Below are 19,030 nucleotides of genomic sequence, written 5' to 3'. Positions count from 1 at the left end.
GAGAAGCAGATGGAGGAGAGAATAGGAAGATCGAAGAGAATGAAGTTACATTGGAGGGTAGAGAAAGGTGGTAGAAAGAGAGAAAGGCATAAGAGAGTCAGAGGTAAAAGTTGTAGGGAGGAGAGAAGGTGCATGGAGTTGGATGGAGTAGAGTAGGGGGGGAGGAGTAAGGGGATATAGCGGGGCTTGAAGATTGAATGGCACAATCATACACAATCCCTGTAGAACTAACCATTGGTAGTGTAGGGCCAAATTAAAAAATCCATCAGGGAGTTTAAATAGCTGGCATATTAGGAACCATTGTTGGTCAAAGCCAGCTGTTAGATACTAAGGTTTACCGTTCAGTAGCATTAATCTGGGATACGCAAGACTGGGTAAGGGAGGAAATCCGGCAGGAGACACAAGAAGGACATCTCCCCAAACTCCTTTTACAGCCTGGTCCTACATCTGAAAAATTCTTAATGTAAACAATTTCTAGAATCATAAGAATTAAAACCCTTGAACATCTAAGCAAATTATTAAGGACATCTGTGGCGCAACCCACCACAAACCTCCACGATCCCCTCTGCAAAGGGGTACATTTGTGGTAAATGTGGGTCTGCTGCATAGTGAGCACCCTTCTTGGCATGGTTAAGTATGGAGTTGGGACTGTCCATGGTCCAGTTCGATTAAGGGGTTTGTGCCAGGACCATTCCTGCACAAGTGCTACTGCTCAGTTCCTACCGACAGTGAAACCCATCAGACAGTGGCTACCATCATAGTGGATGACAATGCCCTTAAAATCCTTGATGATGGCCATCAGTCCCGGCTGGTTCTCCTTGACTTCTCTGCAACATTCGACACAGTAGATCACCAAACACTTAGCTGTAATCTACATGGCTACATGGGGATCAGCTAGATAGTCCTCAGTTGGTTCAAATCGTACTTTGCTAATCTCCAACTGTTTGTACAAATGGATTCCGCCAGATGACCAACTATACCCAACGCCTATGGAGTCCGCAAGGATCCATCCTCTCCCCATTGATCTTCAATCTTTACATAGAACTGCTTGGAACCTTCCTTACACCAAACAATTTCAAAATCCACAAATATATAGTCCGGGCTTTAAGTGGGGTAAGAAATCGAGGGGGGGGGGCCTCATTTGGGGGTGTGGCTTTTGGGAGGGGCGTGGCCTAAAAAGTAAGCAAATCGAAGGGTATACACACAAATATATATAAATGTTATATATTTGTGTGCGTACCTTACTATGGTTTGTGTACAATGCAAGCCATCTTTTCTAAACATAGAAATATGTAACATTTCTATGTTTATAAAAGATGGCTTGCAAAGTACACAAACCATAGTAAGGTACGCCCACAAATATATAACATTTATATATATTTGTGTGCACTCCCTACGGTTTGCCTAGTTTTCAGGCCATCTTTTTTAAACATTTCAGGTTTATAAAAGATGGCTTTGAAAGTAGACAATTCAAGCCATCATAAAGCTTTGACTACGGACAAAATTGTCCGTCGCCAAAGCTTTATAAAAGATGGCTTGAAATGTGTACTTTTCAAACCATCTTTTATAAACCTCGAAATATGTCAAGGAATCCCCAGGTTCGCCGATGGTTAAAGACACCTCGGAGACCTGGGGAAACAAAGGGACAGTAACTGCCTCTGGTGACCTCTCGCACGAGGGGTCACCAGATGCAGTTACTATGACTGACGGAAGTGGCAGCCAGTCACAGCGTCGCTGTGGCTGGCTGCCACTTCTGTCAGCTCGCCTGACTTCATTGCAGGCGCATCTCCCGTCGCGGCTGCGGCCGCGACGGGATAATGCATCCTGCCAATGTTGCGATAGGATGGGGGCCCCGGCAGGGCCCCGGCTCAGTCCCACTTTTTGGAGACTGCCGGGGCCCGGCCCCGGCAGGCCCGCGGCCCACTTTAAACACTGTATATAGTTGACACGCAGCTATACCTCAAGATATCCTCCATCAAAGACATCCACAGGGTCACGGCCTGTCTCTCATTGATCTAGTTGTGGATGTCCCTTGCTTACCTGAAGCGCAACCCCTCCAAAACTGAATTCCTATTGTTGACCAACACTGAACACCTGGACATCCAGACCTGGCTCTCTACTACGTACCTTGAGGGCTTTACACCCCATATGGCCCCCCGCACCAAGGCCCTTGGGTTCTAACAGCTATATCAGCTATATCAACATTGATAGACACCTCTCCTTCAAACAGCACATAGCAAGGAAGATACAAATGGCTAAATACCAACATTCTGTCCGGTATAAAATAAAGCCCTTCATCCCAGAAAACAACTTCAGATCTGCTGTCCAAGCTTTGGTCCATACACTGTCCACTCCCCACCATACCTTAGACTAGGTGATCTGAATCCCAACTGTTTTCTCCCCTGGTTACCTGTAGGTCCATTGCTGACAATTGCCCTCCCTCCCCTGTTGTTAGGTCCTCAATACCTTGTTTCTCTGCTCCCTAACGTTGTTCTTCCCACTTTGATTTTAAAGCATTCCATTGCTTCCTCAAGCTAGGTCTGCACTCAATAAATACCCTAATAATAGTAATACTAATTATAATAAAAATTATTATAATAATAACAGTGCTCCTCCCCATGTTCATCTAGCAATGTGAAGCAAACACAAAGGATTGGAAGGGAATGGATGACGCAGGATAACAGGAAGAAATGGAAGAAATAAGACACAGCCACGATGCAGTGGGCCAGTGAGAAGCACTCTCTTTATCATAAAACAGTTGAATGGCATATTGTTGCAAGAGCTCTGCTAAACCTCTCTCAAGCCAGACCTAAACATTCTAGCCTAAGCTGCCTCATAAGAAAAGAGAACTCCCCAAACAATATATCAACCAGCCTCAACCTCCTGTAGGCAAACCATCCCACAGAAATGAAGGAGGTTGCTGAGTAACATGAATTGATGCCGAATTTAGTTTCTGCCCGAATCTCATGTGAACAAATAAACTTGTAGGAGTTTGCTAGACTAATCTAAACTCGCCCAAAAGCTTTTAGCATTCTGAATAATCCACATCTACCAGTTAAGGCACAGAAATTCACTGACTGCTTTTTAAAAACTTCACCAAGGCCTACTTTTGAATCAGATCTTCATAGGTGTGCATGGATTAGCTGGAATACATTAACATGTCAAAGCATTGCATGTGAAAATACTGTTTTATTTGCCATGGCTTGCCTAATATTTCAGATTATTCTAAACTATTGTACAGGCCCCTGTACACGGTACAAAATGCAGGTTTTCATTGACACATTAGGACCACTATCAATTCTAATACTACATCTCCCTCTAGTGGTCACAACAGTGGAAGCTATGTGAATTGGATTGCCTCAATCTATCCTAAGGCAACAGCACCCTCTAGCGGTGACAAGAGGCGAAGCTACTGCATCAGACAACATATAGAGACAAGCATACATCTGGCTTTTTATTATATTGTTAGGTAGATGTATTGCTCTATAGGCAGACTGGACACAAATAAATACATACAATTTTAATTTAAAATCAGTATTCATGAATTAAAATATGAAGTACATTCTCTTACCAACAGGTTCCAAAGGAAGCGTGTGGCCCTCAAATGATTTTTCTTTTTCTGGCTTATTTGGCAATATTTTAGTGCTGGTCTCCACTGGTCTTTCAGATGTGTTTAAGTTGAATGAATGCTGCTGCACTTGAGGTCTGTTATCCTGAAAATTAACAATATAGTTTGTTTCTTTTAAATACGTGTTTTTAGAGTTTTATAAACGACTCCACAGACACAAAGGGTTTCCCATTACATTACACTAATACTGAGTAAAATATACAGTTTTGAGGGTAATGTCGGGTAAATCTCCACCCAGACTTAGTCGCTGCTCGGACCGAATATGCCCCTCAGCATTCATTGTTCATGTGGGACTTGTCAGCAGCCATTAATACTATCTTGATATTTCCTGTAGATTCAAGCAGAAGGGTCCTGTTTTGTTGGGCCGATCAGAGTCTTTGAATCTCTGAGTAACATAACGTATGCTCTGGGAGGTTCAGGAGCACTATAGAAGGACCAGATCACAGTCAGATTCAGCCTCAGATTTGTATAAGTGTAGTAACAGGAATATATAGGTTTATTTGATTTATTCATTTGTCTACAGTGCCCAACACCCGGAGGTATCATGTAGCTAGTTACAGTAAACATGCAGAATAGGTATAGGTCAACAGTATGGTGCAGGTTAAGTGCACAACTTTGTGTTTTAGAGGTTTGTTTGTGGATTTTTTCATTTTTTTAATCTTTCAGCCCCTGCATTAGATTTTAGTGTTTTTTGTTCTCTATTTGCCCCCATTTATGTTTGTGGGGTTATTAAAAGACTGAATAGGGCCATCACACCTAATTCTAGGTAATGTTATACTTAGAGGGATAACTGTAGTGTTATCCAAGAGGGAGGAAATTCATTCAATTTAGGGTCCACGGGAGAAATAAGTGACTCTGGCAGAACAAGTCACACTCAAAAGTAACATATATAGGTGTCCAGAACTTGTGAACACTCCCGTCCCATGCACACCTATTCTACTGAAGAAAATGCCAGTCAGAACTGTTAAGGAAAATTTTATAGGATTCTAAGATACTTCGTTCGTGAACAACTTTTTATTTAGATACTGAGTCCTATCAGTATTTTATTTACAAGTCATATAAATAAGGTAATCAAGTTTTTCATTCATACGTACATCATATCATTCTGGAAACATCATCATGAGAAAAACATAATAATGAAAAAAATACAAATGATAATATATAACAAATGTAAATTGAGCTCTACGCATTTCAAGATAATGGCCCTCATTACGACCTTGGCGTTGGACCATGGTGCTAATAGCACCATGGTCCATGCCGCTAACTTACCGACTCCGCCATGGCGGAATGGGGAATTACCGCCCCATTCCGAGGCTGGCGGGGCGGTAATTCCCCATGCCGCCATGGCCCTTCCCCATTCCCATTTTTGCCCCATAGGGCTCAATGGGAATGGGGAAGGCGCTAAGCATGGTGCCGCAAATTGCGGCACCGTACTTAGCACCAAGGTCCCTTTGCGGGTTGGTTTTTAACGCCTGCAAAAAGCAGGCGTTAAATTCTCCAAACCGCAAAGGCACCTCGTAATCAGGCGTTAAGGGTTTAACGGCGCCGCCACCTTTTACTGCACTGTTAACCCCTTAACGCCTGGGTTGTAATGAGGGCCAATCTCTTCTTCAGGAGCTAGAAATCAACTCTTCTTCAATTTTCAACAATTTCAATATATGAACAAATATGAAGGAAATATGTCTGGCACCTCAGCCTCATGATACTTTAGGATTTTTTGCAAGAAATGGTGGGCGTTTGAATACTTCACATAATTTCACGTGATGCGGAACAGTAGTCATCTGAATGCCTAGTGCATCTTTGCAGTGGCAATACACTATTGTGCAAGTCACCTGTGAATGACACATATTAAAGAATTCTGAATCTTGATTTTACTGTTGTTAGCTATTGTCAAGTCAGATGAGATAAAAAAGGATTTACCTTATTATGCCTCTTAGGTTGAGCGTGCATTGAAAATGTCGCAACTGTTATATCTAAAGGGTAAGCCTCATTGGGTCATGAGTTAGCGGGATTGCATCTATATCGTTATGCCTGTGGGGAATATTGATCTCATTAAGTGGGCATATTGGATTAATGTAAGCATCTTACATTCACTTGTGTGAAATACTACTTACAAGTTTCTGTGGCTTCTGGGGAATCGCTATGCATGTACACTTATGGATGTAAAAGACGGTTGTTAGCACGTCATATCTTCGTTACCCCATTTGCTGTCAAACTAATAGGAATATCGCTAAGTACGTTTGACTGGTTGTGTCAAGTTAATTAATAGTAAGTAATTTGTAGAAGCTTACGTTGTTCGATGAGAGCATGCAGCGGTGTACAGTAGAACGCTGCCAAATGTTTTCTTGTGAGCGTTGCTTGTTGCTCGGCGATAGTAATCAAACGTTGCTAGGCAATGTTACAGGTTTTAAAGGGCGTGATGGGGTCATGTCAGTTAAGCTCTGGATTTCATGGGAAATGTAGTTATTTGATAATGAGTTGTTCCCCTATGACGGGAATAGGAACTTCAAGTGAAAATGTCAGAGTGTGAATATCAAATGATTTTGTGGCTCAAGTTAGTAATAGTTCACTTTATCAATTACATGATAATGTAAGGCAACATCATAAAGATTATTTTAAATCGGTGGCCATGATTTTACATTGCAGTCTGTTGCAATTACATTGGTATATAAAAAAGTAATAATAAGGAGATCACAATTCAAGTCCCAGTAGTATTAGTAATGACTAAACAAAAGTAGTCTTATGTCGGCCTTTGTGGATAGGGACAATTGCAGACTAGATACATCCTCTGACTGTATGTAGTCTGACCCCGATTCCATAGGACTAGTACTTCCATAGTTTACATAACAAAGATCAATTTAACAATTTGTAAAACCTGATCACAATATATCAGTGTTATTAAAAGTACAAGAATATACATTGATGTGCATTAGCCCTTGATTTTAAAAGTTTTGTGTTAACAATGCTATTGAGGGTCTGTCGTTCAATAGTTTCACAGTATGCTCGCTATACAACGTTGCTATGTGGACATGTTATGCCATGGTGTAAAATAACAGTGCATCTTAGTTGTATTACATTCAATGATTTCCAAATGAGTTCAATGGGAACGTATACTCAATAAATGTTCACTTGAACGTATACTTTTAACAATAGAAGAACTGGGGTCATCACTCACAAAAATTGATTCTGAAATCACAGAACTGAAGGATCAAATGACGACAAACATCATGTCACAAGATGAACTTAAGAAAATCCTAGGGAACACTAACACAAAACTATACTCTTATAAAAGAGATATCGAACAGAGGAAAATCAGAATATCTCGCTAAGACACACTAGACTACTCGAGAGACATTGTATAGATGTGGGAAGAATACTATCAACAGAACCAACAACAATACAGAAAACATCCACCCAATAAACCACCAAGATGCGATAGAAAAAACACTGAGACAACAAACGATACCATGCTATGCACTAAGTAGCTGTTGACAATTATCGGCCCATTTGCCTAAAATACCACTGGTATTGAGCCAAAAGTCAAGGTATGTTCATTCATAGAAACGATGTGAAAGAAAATTCCTCATTCATTCCTGATGGTTCTAGGGAGTCAAGTTTATGAATCCAAAACATCTCTCTGCGGTGATCAAATTTGTGATATTTCCACCTCGTGGTGATTTAGTAATTGTCTCTAGGATGACAAATGTGATGTGTGCTATGGTGTTTTCTGTGTTTGAAATGTCAATAGACTGGTGATAATGTTCTTTGTTCTAATGTTTGATTTATGTTCAGACAGGCTTTCTTTCATTTTACGCGTCATCTGCCCCACGTAGTAATAACCACATGGTGGAGGAGTTCGAAGCAGAGTTCAGTCTGCTTCCTGTTTCCTGCAGGGCGATTATCTTTGTGAGGAGCTGCAGCGACGCGGATCCATCAGTGTGCCTGCACCTTCAATTTGAAGGACAACCTACTTAAACTAACTCCCCGCGCGGAGCACAGCGCGGAGTTCGAAGCAGAGTTCAGTCTGCTTCAGTCCGCTCCAGGAAGCGTTGGAGAGCGGGTTATTCATTTGTCGTCTGGAAGTATGAAATGCACAACATTTGAGCAAGGACGAAAAGGTCCACAAACGCGACACAAACTTCTGCAGCAGAGGAGGAGACTTGAAACACAGACTGACCTGATGTTAGAGGTAAGCGCTGTAATGTCTAATACTGACACTGACACTGATACTGCGAAGAAAACAGCAAAACCAGTTTACAAGGTTTGCCAGATTCCTCCATTGGCCACACTAGTATCATTAGCTCTATCGCAACAACATGAAGTACATGTAATGCAAGGGATCGAACATAAAACGAGCGCAAGCCATGATTTAAACATCTCCAAGACTCCATTAGATGGTTCTAACAATACAAAAGGCTGCGTCTCGCCCTGGCAAAACTCACAAGCACGCCAGAGACCCCCCCTTCTTCTGCCTATGTTGATGCACTGGAAACACCCTTTTATTTTGATATGACTGATATGACAGATTTAGACCTGTTAGAATTGCGTTTGCCCCTTGAAGTTGACCCGTTGACCAACGAGCCTAATCAATCTGGCAAATCAGATGCAGCAGATGCAAGTCTCGTTGTAGAAAAGCAATCTGAATCAAACGCGGCAACCCAGGAGAGCAGAAAAATGGCAGTAGAAAACAGACGTATTTCAGCAATCAGCCACTCAACACCGCCGGTTGTAAGTTAACATTCTCGCTTGCAGGAGGTGTCTGAATCAACGAAAACCGGAATTAACTGAGTGCGTAGAGAAGTTTGGGAGACTGATACTGGCTCAGCCTCAGAAGAGTCTATAATCCGGCATTTGTCCAATTCACCGAGAAGAAATAATCAAAACGAACTGGCAGGGTGTAATAGAAACAGCACTACAATAAAATCAGGAGCAAAATCTGTCGGTGGAAAACTAGCCTAAAAAAAATAACCACATGGGCAGATGATGCCATATATGACAATTTGCTCTTGCAGGTGGCATATTGTCTGAGTTTTACTTTCTGTCCTGTACAGGGGTGTCTAATAAAATATCCTATTTACACATTGTTGCAATGGCAACAATAGAGGCATGGGAAGGTGCCGTACTTTGGTTTGTTCATAAACAGTTGTTTTCGGTTATCTGACCTTTCAGCTTTAACTAGGAAGTCTCCTTAAAATTGCGTCCTCTCGTGTATGCCGTTAAAGGTGGTTTTCGGAACTTGCATAATTGAGGGACTAATCTGGTAATTTTCCAATTCTTTTTGAGTATGCGTGTGAGATGCATACTTTGTTATGAGAATTTTGTCAAGTAGATCAGTGCGGGATCTTCATTCTTTTTGTTGGTCTTCATCAATAGGCTGCTCGATCTTGCTCATTGCTCTTGATCATTGCATTATTAAGCACATGTTCAGGAAAACCTCTCTGTCTGAATCTTTGTATTTGTTCCCCCGCTGCTTCGCTGTATTGGGTCTCATCAGAGATCATTCTTTTCAATCTAAGAAGTTGACTGAAAGGAAGATTATTTTTAAGATGTTGCAGATGGTAGCTGGTGTAGTGCAAACTGTTATTGACATCTATGGGTTTTCGATAAATCGTTGTGTTAAGCACATAATTAGTAGGTATGATGTTGACACCAAGGAAGTGTACAGATGGAGTTCCAATTTTCTATTGTAAATTGTATTCTGGGATTACATCCATTCAGGTAATTCAAGAAGGTTGGGAGTTCGTTCTTCTTTGGGACCTCTCCAAATCCCAAAGCTATTGTTTATATACCTTTTCCACAGTGCCAGTTTATTCGAACAGTTGGGATGAGTCAACATATGATCAGATTCAAAAGAAAACATGGAAATGTTAACATAGGCTGGAGCCATTGCAGAGCCCATTGAGGTGCCTGAGATCTGGATGTAGTATTGTTCGTTATATCTGAAAAAATTGTTATAAAGAATAATTTTGGTCAGTTCAATTGCAAAGATCTTATTAGATTGAAAATATTCTTCCTGTAGTAACAGTATTCTATGGCTTCTAGACCTTCACCATGAGGTATCGAGGTGTATAGGCTCTGGACATCTAAGGAGAAGAGTGTCCAGTTGTCATCAATGTGTTTGAAGTCCTTCAAGATGTTCAAGAAGTGTGTGGTATCTCTCAAATAAGTTGAGGAATTTTGTACCAGTGGTTGTGAGATATTTAGATATAGGATCAAAAATGCTTTCAGTGGCTGCGACTATATCTCTGAACAGTGGATTTGTGCAATGCTTATGTATTTTGGGGAGTCCATAGAATACCAGAGTAATGGGTGTTTTGTTAAATAAAAAGTCTTGTTTTCTCAGTAATCCATACTTCTATGTGCTTTATTAAGAACTTCATCTACCATCTTTTGTATATTGGTAGTAGGATCATTAACCAAAGTCATGTAGGTATCTCTGTTCTCCAACAGTTGTAGACAGACTTTTTTGTACATATCTGAGTCAATGATAACGATGGCACCGCCTTTATTGGCTGGTCTGATTTCTATGGTTCTATCTTCCAACAATTGTTTAGTAGTTTATGTTGCTGTTTACGTAGATTATGGCCTATCATGTCAAAGAATTTTATGGATTTGAGATCTTTCACCATCTTTGTTCTGAAAAGATCTAAAGCAGAGTTTCCGAATTATCGGATTAAATGCACTTTTGGCTTTCATTTCCAAGGTGTCGAAGGCTAGTGATCTTTCTTGTATTGGTGGAATTGAATCAAAAAACAGTTTGAGTCTAATTTTTCTTGTTAGTTTAGCAATATTCATTTCTTCTTCAAAGAGACTTGAAATATTCATAGGCACAAAGGCGGAGAAGGTAAATGTGTTGTTTGGACAATATTTTAGTAGACATATTGATTACTAAGTTAGTGGTTTCTTTTTCCCTTTTAGTTTTCTTGTTTCCCTGCCTGACCTTACTTTGTCTAAAAAAGCTGGCAGTGGACGTGTGTCGTTATTCGGTTGGATCAATGGTTCTGTAGTAGGGATATTTTGTGTTGAACCCGTAGGGATCTCTGGTCTTGTTGGTGCTGATTCTTTACTGCTACTTGAGGTATCGCTTGTTGTCTCAGTGTTTTTTCTATCTCATCTTGGTGGTTTATTGGATGGATGTTTTCTGTATTGTTGTTGGTTCTGTTGATAGTATTCTTCCCACGTCTATACAATGTCTCTCGAGTAGTCTAGTGTGTCTCAGCTAAAGATTCCAATTTTCCTCTGTTCGATATCTCTTTTATAAGAGTCTAGTTTTGTGTTAGTGTCCCCTAGGAATTTCTTAAGTTCATCTTGTGACAGGATGTTTGTCGTCAATTGATCCTTCAGTTCTGTGATTTCAGAATCAATTTTTGTGAGTGATGACCCCAGTTCTTCTATAGTTAATAATATACGGTCAAGTGAACAATTATTGATTATACGTTCCCATTGTTGTACAAATTCACTACTTTCTTTGCAGAGTGTGGGTCTGAGATAAACTCTAAGACCATGTAGGATCCTGTGTGATTTATAATACTGTGCTAAAGTGGAGGCACGAAGTTTCTGGGCAATTTCCTTTCTTATCAGTTTTTCTAAGTTGTTGACTAGTCTTTCTGGGTTTTCGGGTGCTGGAATCGACCTTTCTGTGTCTTTTATAGGTCCTAGAATGTGCATTGCTTCTTCTACATTAAACGCTAAGGTAGTTGCATGTTTGGTTGTAAGGAGGTTGATTTTGGAAAAGGACATCTTTAGTTAAACTTCAGATTAAACATAAAAATTCAGTGTGTTGGGTGCTGGTCAGTAAGCAATGCGACTCCAACAGGGTTGGATATCGAGAGACTGAACAGGGATAGGGCCAGCACACCTAATTCTAGGTAATGTTGGGGTTATTAAGCCTGCATCGTCATTTCTTGTTTTCAACACTTTAAGCCAGATCCTTTTCCTTCTTGTGTCAGCTGCAACAAAGTCCCCGGCCTCACTCTGTGGTCATCCAGTGGGGTTACCACAGGGATTGGATGTGGTCTCCAAACTAGCTTATCTTGGGCTCAGCAACACTATGGGGAGGAGCTTATTGGTACCCTCACTTAGTCCCCGTCCCCCGATGAAATAGTGACTGGCAGGTGTATGCAGACACGACTATCGCCTGTCAGGAGAGCATCAGATGCTCAATGAGCAACAGTAGCAATACTAGGAGAAGGGTTTAAACAATAACTATCCTAACTGACAAGTGCGATAAGATGTATCGCAAAACAAATGGCTCCACCACACACAGAAGAAGCACAAACAACAACTGCCCCACAAACTGACACCAACCCCGCACAACTATTGTTGCCAGGGGAAGTGGTCTATGTCAGAATCTTTGTGCGAAAATGGAACAACCCCAGATTCCATGGGCCCTACGAGATCGTGTTTTCCACCTCCCTCGCATTAAAGATTAAGGGGATGAGATATTGGATACACCTCTCAGATGTTCGCAGGGCCCCACTGCACACAACACTACACAAGGTGTCCAAAATGAAGAAAACCATACTACCTCAACTCGCATAGCTTCTTGCTGACTATATTAAGTGCATGTGTAAAGAGTAAGAAAACATGCATTGCTGCTACAGCATCAGCTACGTGAATTAAAACTCTCTCTCTAGCGTTTTTGTTTTCCCACCCCTTACCCCTCCTCACCTCTCCTACCTTGCCCCATTTTTTCTAAACTACAGGTATGCCAGCGATGGAGATGACCACACCCAGATTCTCATCAACAGCAGTAGCTAGAGATAGTATCAGTAGTACTAGGATGCTATGTTATGTTATGTTACTTGGCATTTATATAGTGCCTTATATATCATTGGTATGACCTCAAAGCACTGGTAGGTTGAACGCCCTCAGGAACCGCAGTTCAAGTCAGTAGAGAGAGAGAGAGAGAGAGAGTGTGTTGTATGGTGTGTGGGTGCACCGGATATGTGGACAGCTGGTGTGTTTATTGCTTGATAGCTGCTTCTTAGCGGTAGGTGTGGTGCTGAGGAAATCAGTTGGATGTGTTCAGTCTGGAGGGTGGACACCCAGACGGAGTTCCGGCTGCGTTAGGCCTGAGGAGACGCCTAAGCTAGTACAGCTATAGTGGTGGTCTTCAATTTACGGCCATTTTGTTTACTGTAATGATGTCTGCATTAGGAATTTATTGGAGAACATCTTTTATCAGGGATGGCCATCTAAAAGAAGGGGTTAGGGGACTACGGGAATATGGAATATGAGGGCACATTTCAATGTCACTGGATCTCTTTCAAATGGTACTGAATTATATGTTAACGTCACTCTGGTTCCTTCCAATGCAACTGAAGTACCTTCCACTATTGCTAGGCTCGCCCCTAGACGCTCCACGGTAGTTAAATCCATCCCAACCCCCACTTCCTCCCCGGTCATAATGCTAAGTTCCAGCCCAAGCCTAAACCCGAAAGTAAGGATGAATGAAAGTGTTCCATTCAATATTTTAGAACCAACCACTGTAATGAAAATCGGATCAATGTACAATGTGACCGTTGCAAATAGTAGCAGCTCCCAAACCACTATATGTCTCCCCAACCGCCCCCCTGTCAAAATGTTTCAAATACTAATGCCGAATGTAAAAAAAAACTCTTTGTGTAATGGAAGCAGTAATGTAAATATGACAAGCAGCAGAAGTACAATAGTGAAAAGGCACGCAATACGTAATAGAAGAAAGAAAAGACAAGAGTGCCAACATAAATATGATGCATACCATGGTTTAGGAATAGATACAGTGGAAATATTCGTCATCCTGAACACTCGACCAGTTGGTACTCCGACATGAGCGCAATAGGAAGACTAACGACTAATGGGAGTTGCTAAGTCTGTTCCATAATACTGCACGAATCTGGGGCACTCAAGACCTTAGTTCCGTAAGAAGTACCCATGATAGAGACCCAATGCCTAATTCATCTTGCGCTATGTAGGATCAAAGGCACTTTCCACGCACGTAACCTTCATCTAGAACTCATCGATCCCGTCCCCCAAAAATGCAAAACCAGTTCCAATAACCCCAAATGTCTGAAAGAACCATATCTAGTAATCAATGGGGCGAGATATGTCAACAACGAGTGGCAAGAAACAACACATGCATGCAAGGCTTAAGGGCTTTTAGGATTATCTGAGAAAATTGCAGCACTCGTGGAGCAGACATGCGCATAAGTATGGGTAGAGCATATCACCAATCTAAGGTGGGTTGCAGCTCTTGAGAAACCAGTAAAAGTGCACTGACAAAGATCATATGAACTTTGTTTTTACAATGAAGGGACAGTTTCTTTCGGGTCGCACGAACAATGCAACCAAACTGTCATAGTACCCGACCACAAGAAAAGTACTGCCGTGCTGATGGACTATTATTGGATCTGCGGCCAGCAAGCATACTTGCACCTCCCGCGTTCTTGGAGGGGCTACTGTTCGCTAGCAACGCTGCACTCTGCCCTGTTAGTAGTACTAGAAGAACACCAGAACGGGGGACCCCTACTCGAAGCTCCCACCCTGCCCTCGACAGTTGAAGCTCGACACACAATACCACCACCGAACTTTCGCATCCTCCGTGAGAAAGGGCCCTATGACCAGCTGCGAAGAAGAAAGAGAGCCTCGAATTACATATCAGAAGGTTGCGTGTTCAAATCACGTCAGGGTCACCACATGAAGGCAAGTCCCCTTTCAGCGCACACTACAGAGTGAATACAACCCTGTAGGGAAATAGGCCAGGAGATAGTTTGCAACAATAACACGGCTTTAATTGTACAGAATACAAATATCAGCAAAGGACTCTGCTGCCCGAGAGCGCTCTGATTAGTCCTGATACAAACAAGAGCTTAAAAAGCCAAATAACATCATCACATACAGTACAAACTGGTGCCACTGATTGGTGGGACCCTCACATGGGCCTGCTCCATCGGGGATGACAGGCTACAATTGGTTGGTTCTTCCCCAGGATCCACGTGTGTCAGCTGGGCTCATTTTTGCGGTGAAGGTCGAGGCACTCATATAATACAATGTTGCTTTCTAAACTAAACATGCTAATCCTATTTACTATATCACTGTGGCATGCACCTGGGCAGTTTAGGGAGTCAGTGCCAGGAGGAAGGGAGGATAAAATACAGTCATGCTGGCCCACACATTCAGGGCTTCATTGATACCGCACCTCCCGCACTCAAGGTCTCCACCGCAAGTTTGATCTTTAATGAATCCCTCCCTCTACCTCCTGTTACAAGGGATGTGTGTTTTGCTAGAATAAATACAGTCATGCATGCGTAGATCTTTTGTGGACACTTGATTTGTGTTGGGACAGGAGGGTTGCTTGCTTATCATGCAATGCAGAGGTGTGGGGGTCAGGTCAGTGGTGTGGGGCTGACTCCGGACTGTCTGGGTGAGGGTTAGAGGCCTGCTGGCAGCTTAGTGGTGATAAATGGGCGCTGCGCTGAGCCTGATGTTGTCTCACGCTCTTGCAGGGCGCATTCCTCTGAATGATACTAAATGATTGCAACAGTAAAGGGACATAGGGGAAGTTAATTCATATCGGCCACATACAAGTTGTGCAAAACAGGGACGATCACACAACCCTGCTTTAAACCTTAATTTGTATTAACGGGAGTTGTAATAGATCCGTCCCTGTCAATACAAATAATAACAGTGTATCAGTGTACACAGCTCTGACAAAACGAAAGATCAAAGGGCAAACACCCCATCCCTGTAATTTAGCCCGCAATCCTTCACTATTGAGACACTCAAATGCCCCACTGTAATCAATGAAACACAAATATAAACTTCTTTCTGGACTGCGTAGAGTGTTAGATATGAGATAGTTCAGAGTAAACTTATTTCAAAAGTGCTGCGACCTTGCCTAAATCCCGTTTGCTGAAAAGGAATGATGTTGTTCTCCTTAATCCATACATTAATAATTTTCAGCAGCAATGACCTAAAGATCTCACAGCAAATGTCTGACATAGAGTAATCTGTAATTGGAAGGGGATGAGCGTGAACCTGTTTTAAAAATGGGAATTAATATTGATTCACACCAACTCTCTGGTATTTCTCCACTTTCCCATATAAGAGAGAACAATTTAAACAACTATTTTGCGCACTTCAACGGATTATGTTTAATTACTACATTAGATAACCAGTCTGGACCAGAATTGATGCCTTAAGCTTAATTACCACTCTCACAATATCATAGAGGCCTTACATTTCCTGAGATAGCACCTGATATAGGTAAACATGCAATATTTTCAACATAGTAGTATCCACAAACATACTCAACCCAATCTTCAACACTGATACCATTAACTTTATTATAATTGTCCTCTGCTAAATACTGTATAAATGTACCAGAAACACTTAGTATCATTGGTTTTCAAGTTTTAAAAATCATTCTACAATAGGCATTATTCATTTATTTATTTATTTAGACACTTGTATAGCGCACAAAACCCCAAGGTATCTAGGCGCTTTTACTTAAGAATAGGTCAATGTAAGGGCTTCAGGTTACAGAAAAGGAAGCGTACGAGGTAAAAAAACATCATAGGGCATGCACAGATAATACATGATACTACAAGTGCAAAACAGAGGTCCATAGTGATCACATCCAATGAGCCTGACCCCATGTTGTAGGGCTGCAGCAGCACATAAATGCAGAGTCAAAATCCATGGGCAAATACATGGTGCCTTCCCCGTGTTGCAGGGCAGCAGCAGCACACAGATGCAAAGTGAAGATCAGTGGGCAAATACAAGATGCCAACCCCATGTTGAACAGCGGCAGCTGCACACAGATGCAAAAGTCCACCAATGGGCAAATGCATGGTGTCTACCCCTTCAAACACTTGTATTTGTATTTGTATTTATTTTATTTATAGAGCGCACCAGGCCCAGTGGCATCCGCGCGCATTACTTAGGTTACAAGCATAATACAGATTACATACAGTGGAATACAAAAATGGAAAAAATCAAAGCAATAAGGAGGTGATTTAGGATAATATACAATTTCTATAAATATTAACGATCAATCATGCTAACAAGTTGGCGCTAGTATGGCACGTCCTAGGAGTCATGGCTGATCTTGGATTGACAACCAGGCTTTGGCTTTGCTCTTGAAGGCCCGGAAGGACGGTTCTGCTCTGAGTGGATTGGTTAATGTGTTCCAAAGTTTCGCAGCCAGGACTGGGAAACTGCTCCCGCCTGATCTATGAAGGTTGAAGCGAGGAATGGACAGACAGTTGGCCTGAGCACGTCTGAGTGGTCTTGACGAGGTGTGTAAAGAAAATGTACTGGCCAGATAACTGGGTGCATGGTTCGTAAGGTTTTTGTGTGTTAGCGATAACGCTTTAAGTGAAACTCTTTGGGAGACAGAGAGCCAGCGGAGACTCTGTCTAGAGTCTGAGATGTGGAGGTTCCTGGGGATGTTTAGTGCCGCTCTAATGGCGTTATTTTGGATGATCTGTAATTTGTTAATGTTGCATTGGTCAGTACCGAGATAGAGGGCGTTGCAGTAGTCGATCTTGGACAGGACCAAGGTCCTGGCTAATGTGATGCAGTTGGCAGGTGATAGCAACAGTCAACAAGCCGTAATGAGCTTGCATGTACATGATGCGGCAGAGGAGACTGCGTTCATTTGTCTAGAGAGTGAGAGCATGGAGTCGATATAGATACCAAGCGTTTTTATATCTTTGGCAACTTTGATGGTATTGCCGTCAATTGTGAAGGATTTGAAGGACGGGTCTACCTTACTAAGTCTTTGGTGAGAGCCTAGGATGAGGATTTCCGTCTTTTCATCGTTCAAGCACAATTCATGCTGCGCCATCCAACCCTGGATAACATGGTAAATGGAATTGATTGCTAAAGTGTCAGTTTTGTAGTCACCTGTGATAGGGATGAGTATCTGGGTGTCATCAGCTTAATTGGTGTATGTGACACCCAGATAGTCCAATATGTCAAAGAGTGGTTTCGTGAACACATTACAGAGTGTTGGGGAAACACACGATCCTTGTGTAACACTGCATGTGACCGGCGCGGGGTTGGCGGTGGCAGTAGGGGAAAAGACTCTCATGGATCTATTTTCTAGGAAGGAGGTGATCCAGGCTGTGGCTTTGTCAGAGAAGTGGGCAGCAGAAGTTTAAGGTGGCGACAGAAGATTTGGTGGTTTACTAAGTCGAAGGCTGCAGAGAGATCTAAAAGGAGTAATAATGCTAGCTTGCCCTTATCTTTTAGGTCTTCAATCTGCGTTTTAAGATCTAAGAAGGCAGTTTCCGTGCCATACCGGGGCCGGAAGCCTGATTGTCTCAGTCCCATGAGATTGTTAGTTTCCAGGTAATCTTGGATCTGCAGGTAAGCAGCACGATCAAGAATTTTTAGAAGGAAAGGGACCGTGGTGATGGGCCTATAGTTAGTGGGTATGTTGGCATCTAGAGTAGGTTTTTTAAGGAGGGGAATGACCCAAGCCTTCTTAAGGTTGTTAGGGACAGTCCCCGAGCTGAATGATGTATTTATGAGCATTGTAATGAAAGGTGCTAGATTGTGCAAGGCCTCCTTAATAATGGAGGCATGACAAAGGTCAACCTGACAGTCAGAAGGTTTGAGGTTATTGATGATATGCTCAACTTCAGAAGTGGATAAGGTTGAGAAGCTGAATGGTTTGAGGTTGTCGAGATTAGTTTCGGTACTGACCTGAAGGATTTTTTGCTGCAGACTAGTCTGCAAGCTGTTTTTTTTGTCATTGATTCTAGTTTGGAGAGTGGCGATTTTACCGAGGAGAGCCTTTTGAAAGTTAGTACACCAGGTACTGTCTTTGGAGAAAGTGTCAGGGGGAGTAGCAGGCGACTCCAGTTGCTTTAAGATTCTGAATAATTATTTGGTGTTTGATTGGGCTAGTTCGATACGTTTGTTGTACTCATCTCTTTTGGCCTGAGATATGGCCTCTTTGTAGTTTAAAGTAGCTAGAGTAACGGTAGCTTTGTTTGTTTCAGTTGGGTGACTTTTCCAGTGTGATTCGCAGATACTTTTTTCTTTACAAAGGGATCTCAGCTGTGGCGTAAACCAAGAGTTGAGGTGGGTCCGAGGTTTAGGTTTTCTAAGTTTGGTAGGCGCGATGAGGTCAAGTGCTTTCTGCATGGTCTGATTGTACATGTCTACGAGTACAGTAGGCTCAGAACATGATAGGGATAGGTCGTTGAGAACGGGGAGGATGAGTGGGAATAATTTAGCGCAGGTTATGTTGCGCTTATTTCTTGTGGCCGTAGCAGGTGCGATATCAGGGGTGGTGTGGATCATTTTGGTAGGGATACTGAAGGTGATGAGGAGGTGGTCTGTCCAAGCACATGGTTGGTTAAATATAATGTTGGTGTCACAGTTTAAGTTAGCTATCCAGTCGCGAAT

At 42.1% G+C, this 19,030-nt stretch overlaps 1 protein-coding gene across 2 annotated transcripts in view; it reads right to left on the bottom strand.

Moving 5' to 3' along the window:
- Positions 1–19,030, bottom strand: part of DYRK4 (dual specificity tyrosine phosphorylation regulated kinase 4) — a 1,198,302-nt gene that overhangs the window by 799,896 nt on the left and 379,376 nt on the right. For both annotated transcript variants that reach the window (XM_069628321.1, XM_069628322.1), the window contains one exon: positions 3,572–3,713. In XM_069628321.1, the coding sequence (XP_069484422.1) occupies positions 3,572–3,713 (142 nt within the window). The remainder of the gene's footprint in view (positions 1–3,571; positions 3,714–19,030) is intronic.

This window comes from Ambystoma mexicanum, chromosome 12, assembly GCF_040938575.1.
Source record: "Ambystoma mexicanum isolate Mex_15411 chromosome 12, UKY_AmexF1_1, whole genome shotgun sequence".
Taxonomy (NCBI): Eukaryota; Metazoa; Chordata; class Amphibia; order Caudata; family Ambystomatidae; genus Ambystoma; species Ambystoma mexicanum.
Note: the sequence above shows the minus strand (reverse complement) of the source record. Positions and strands in the feature narration are given on the sequence as shown.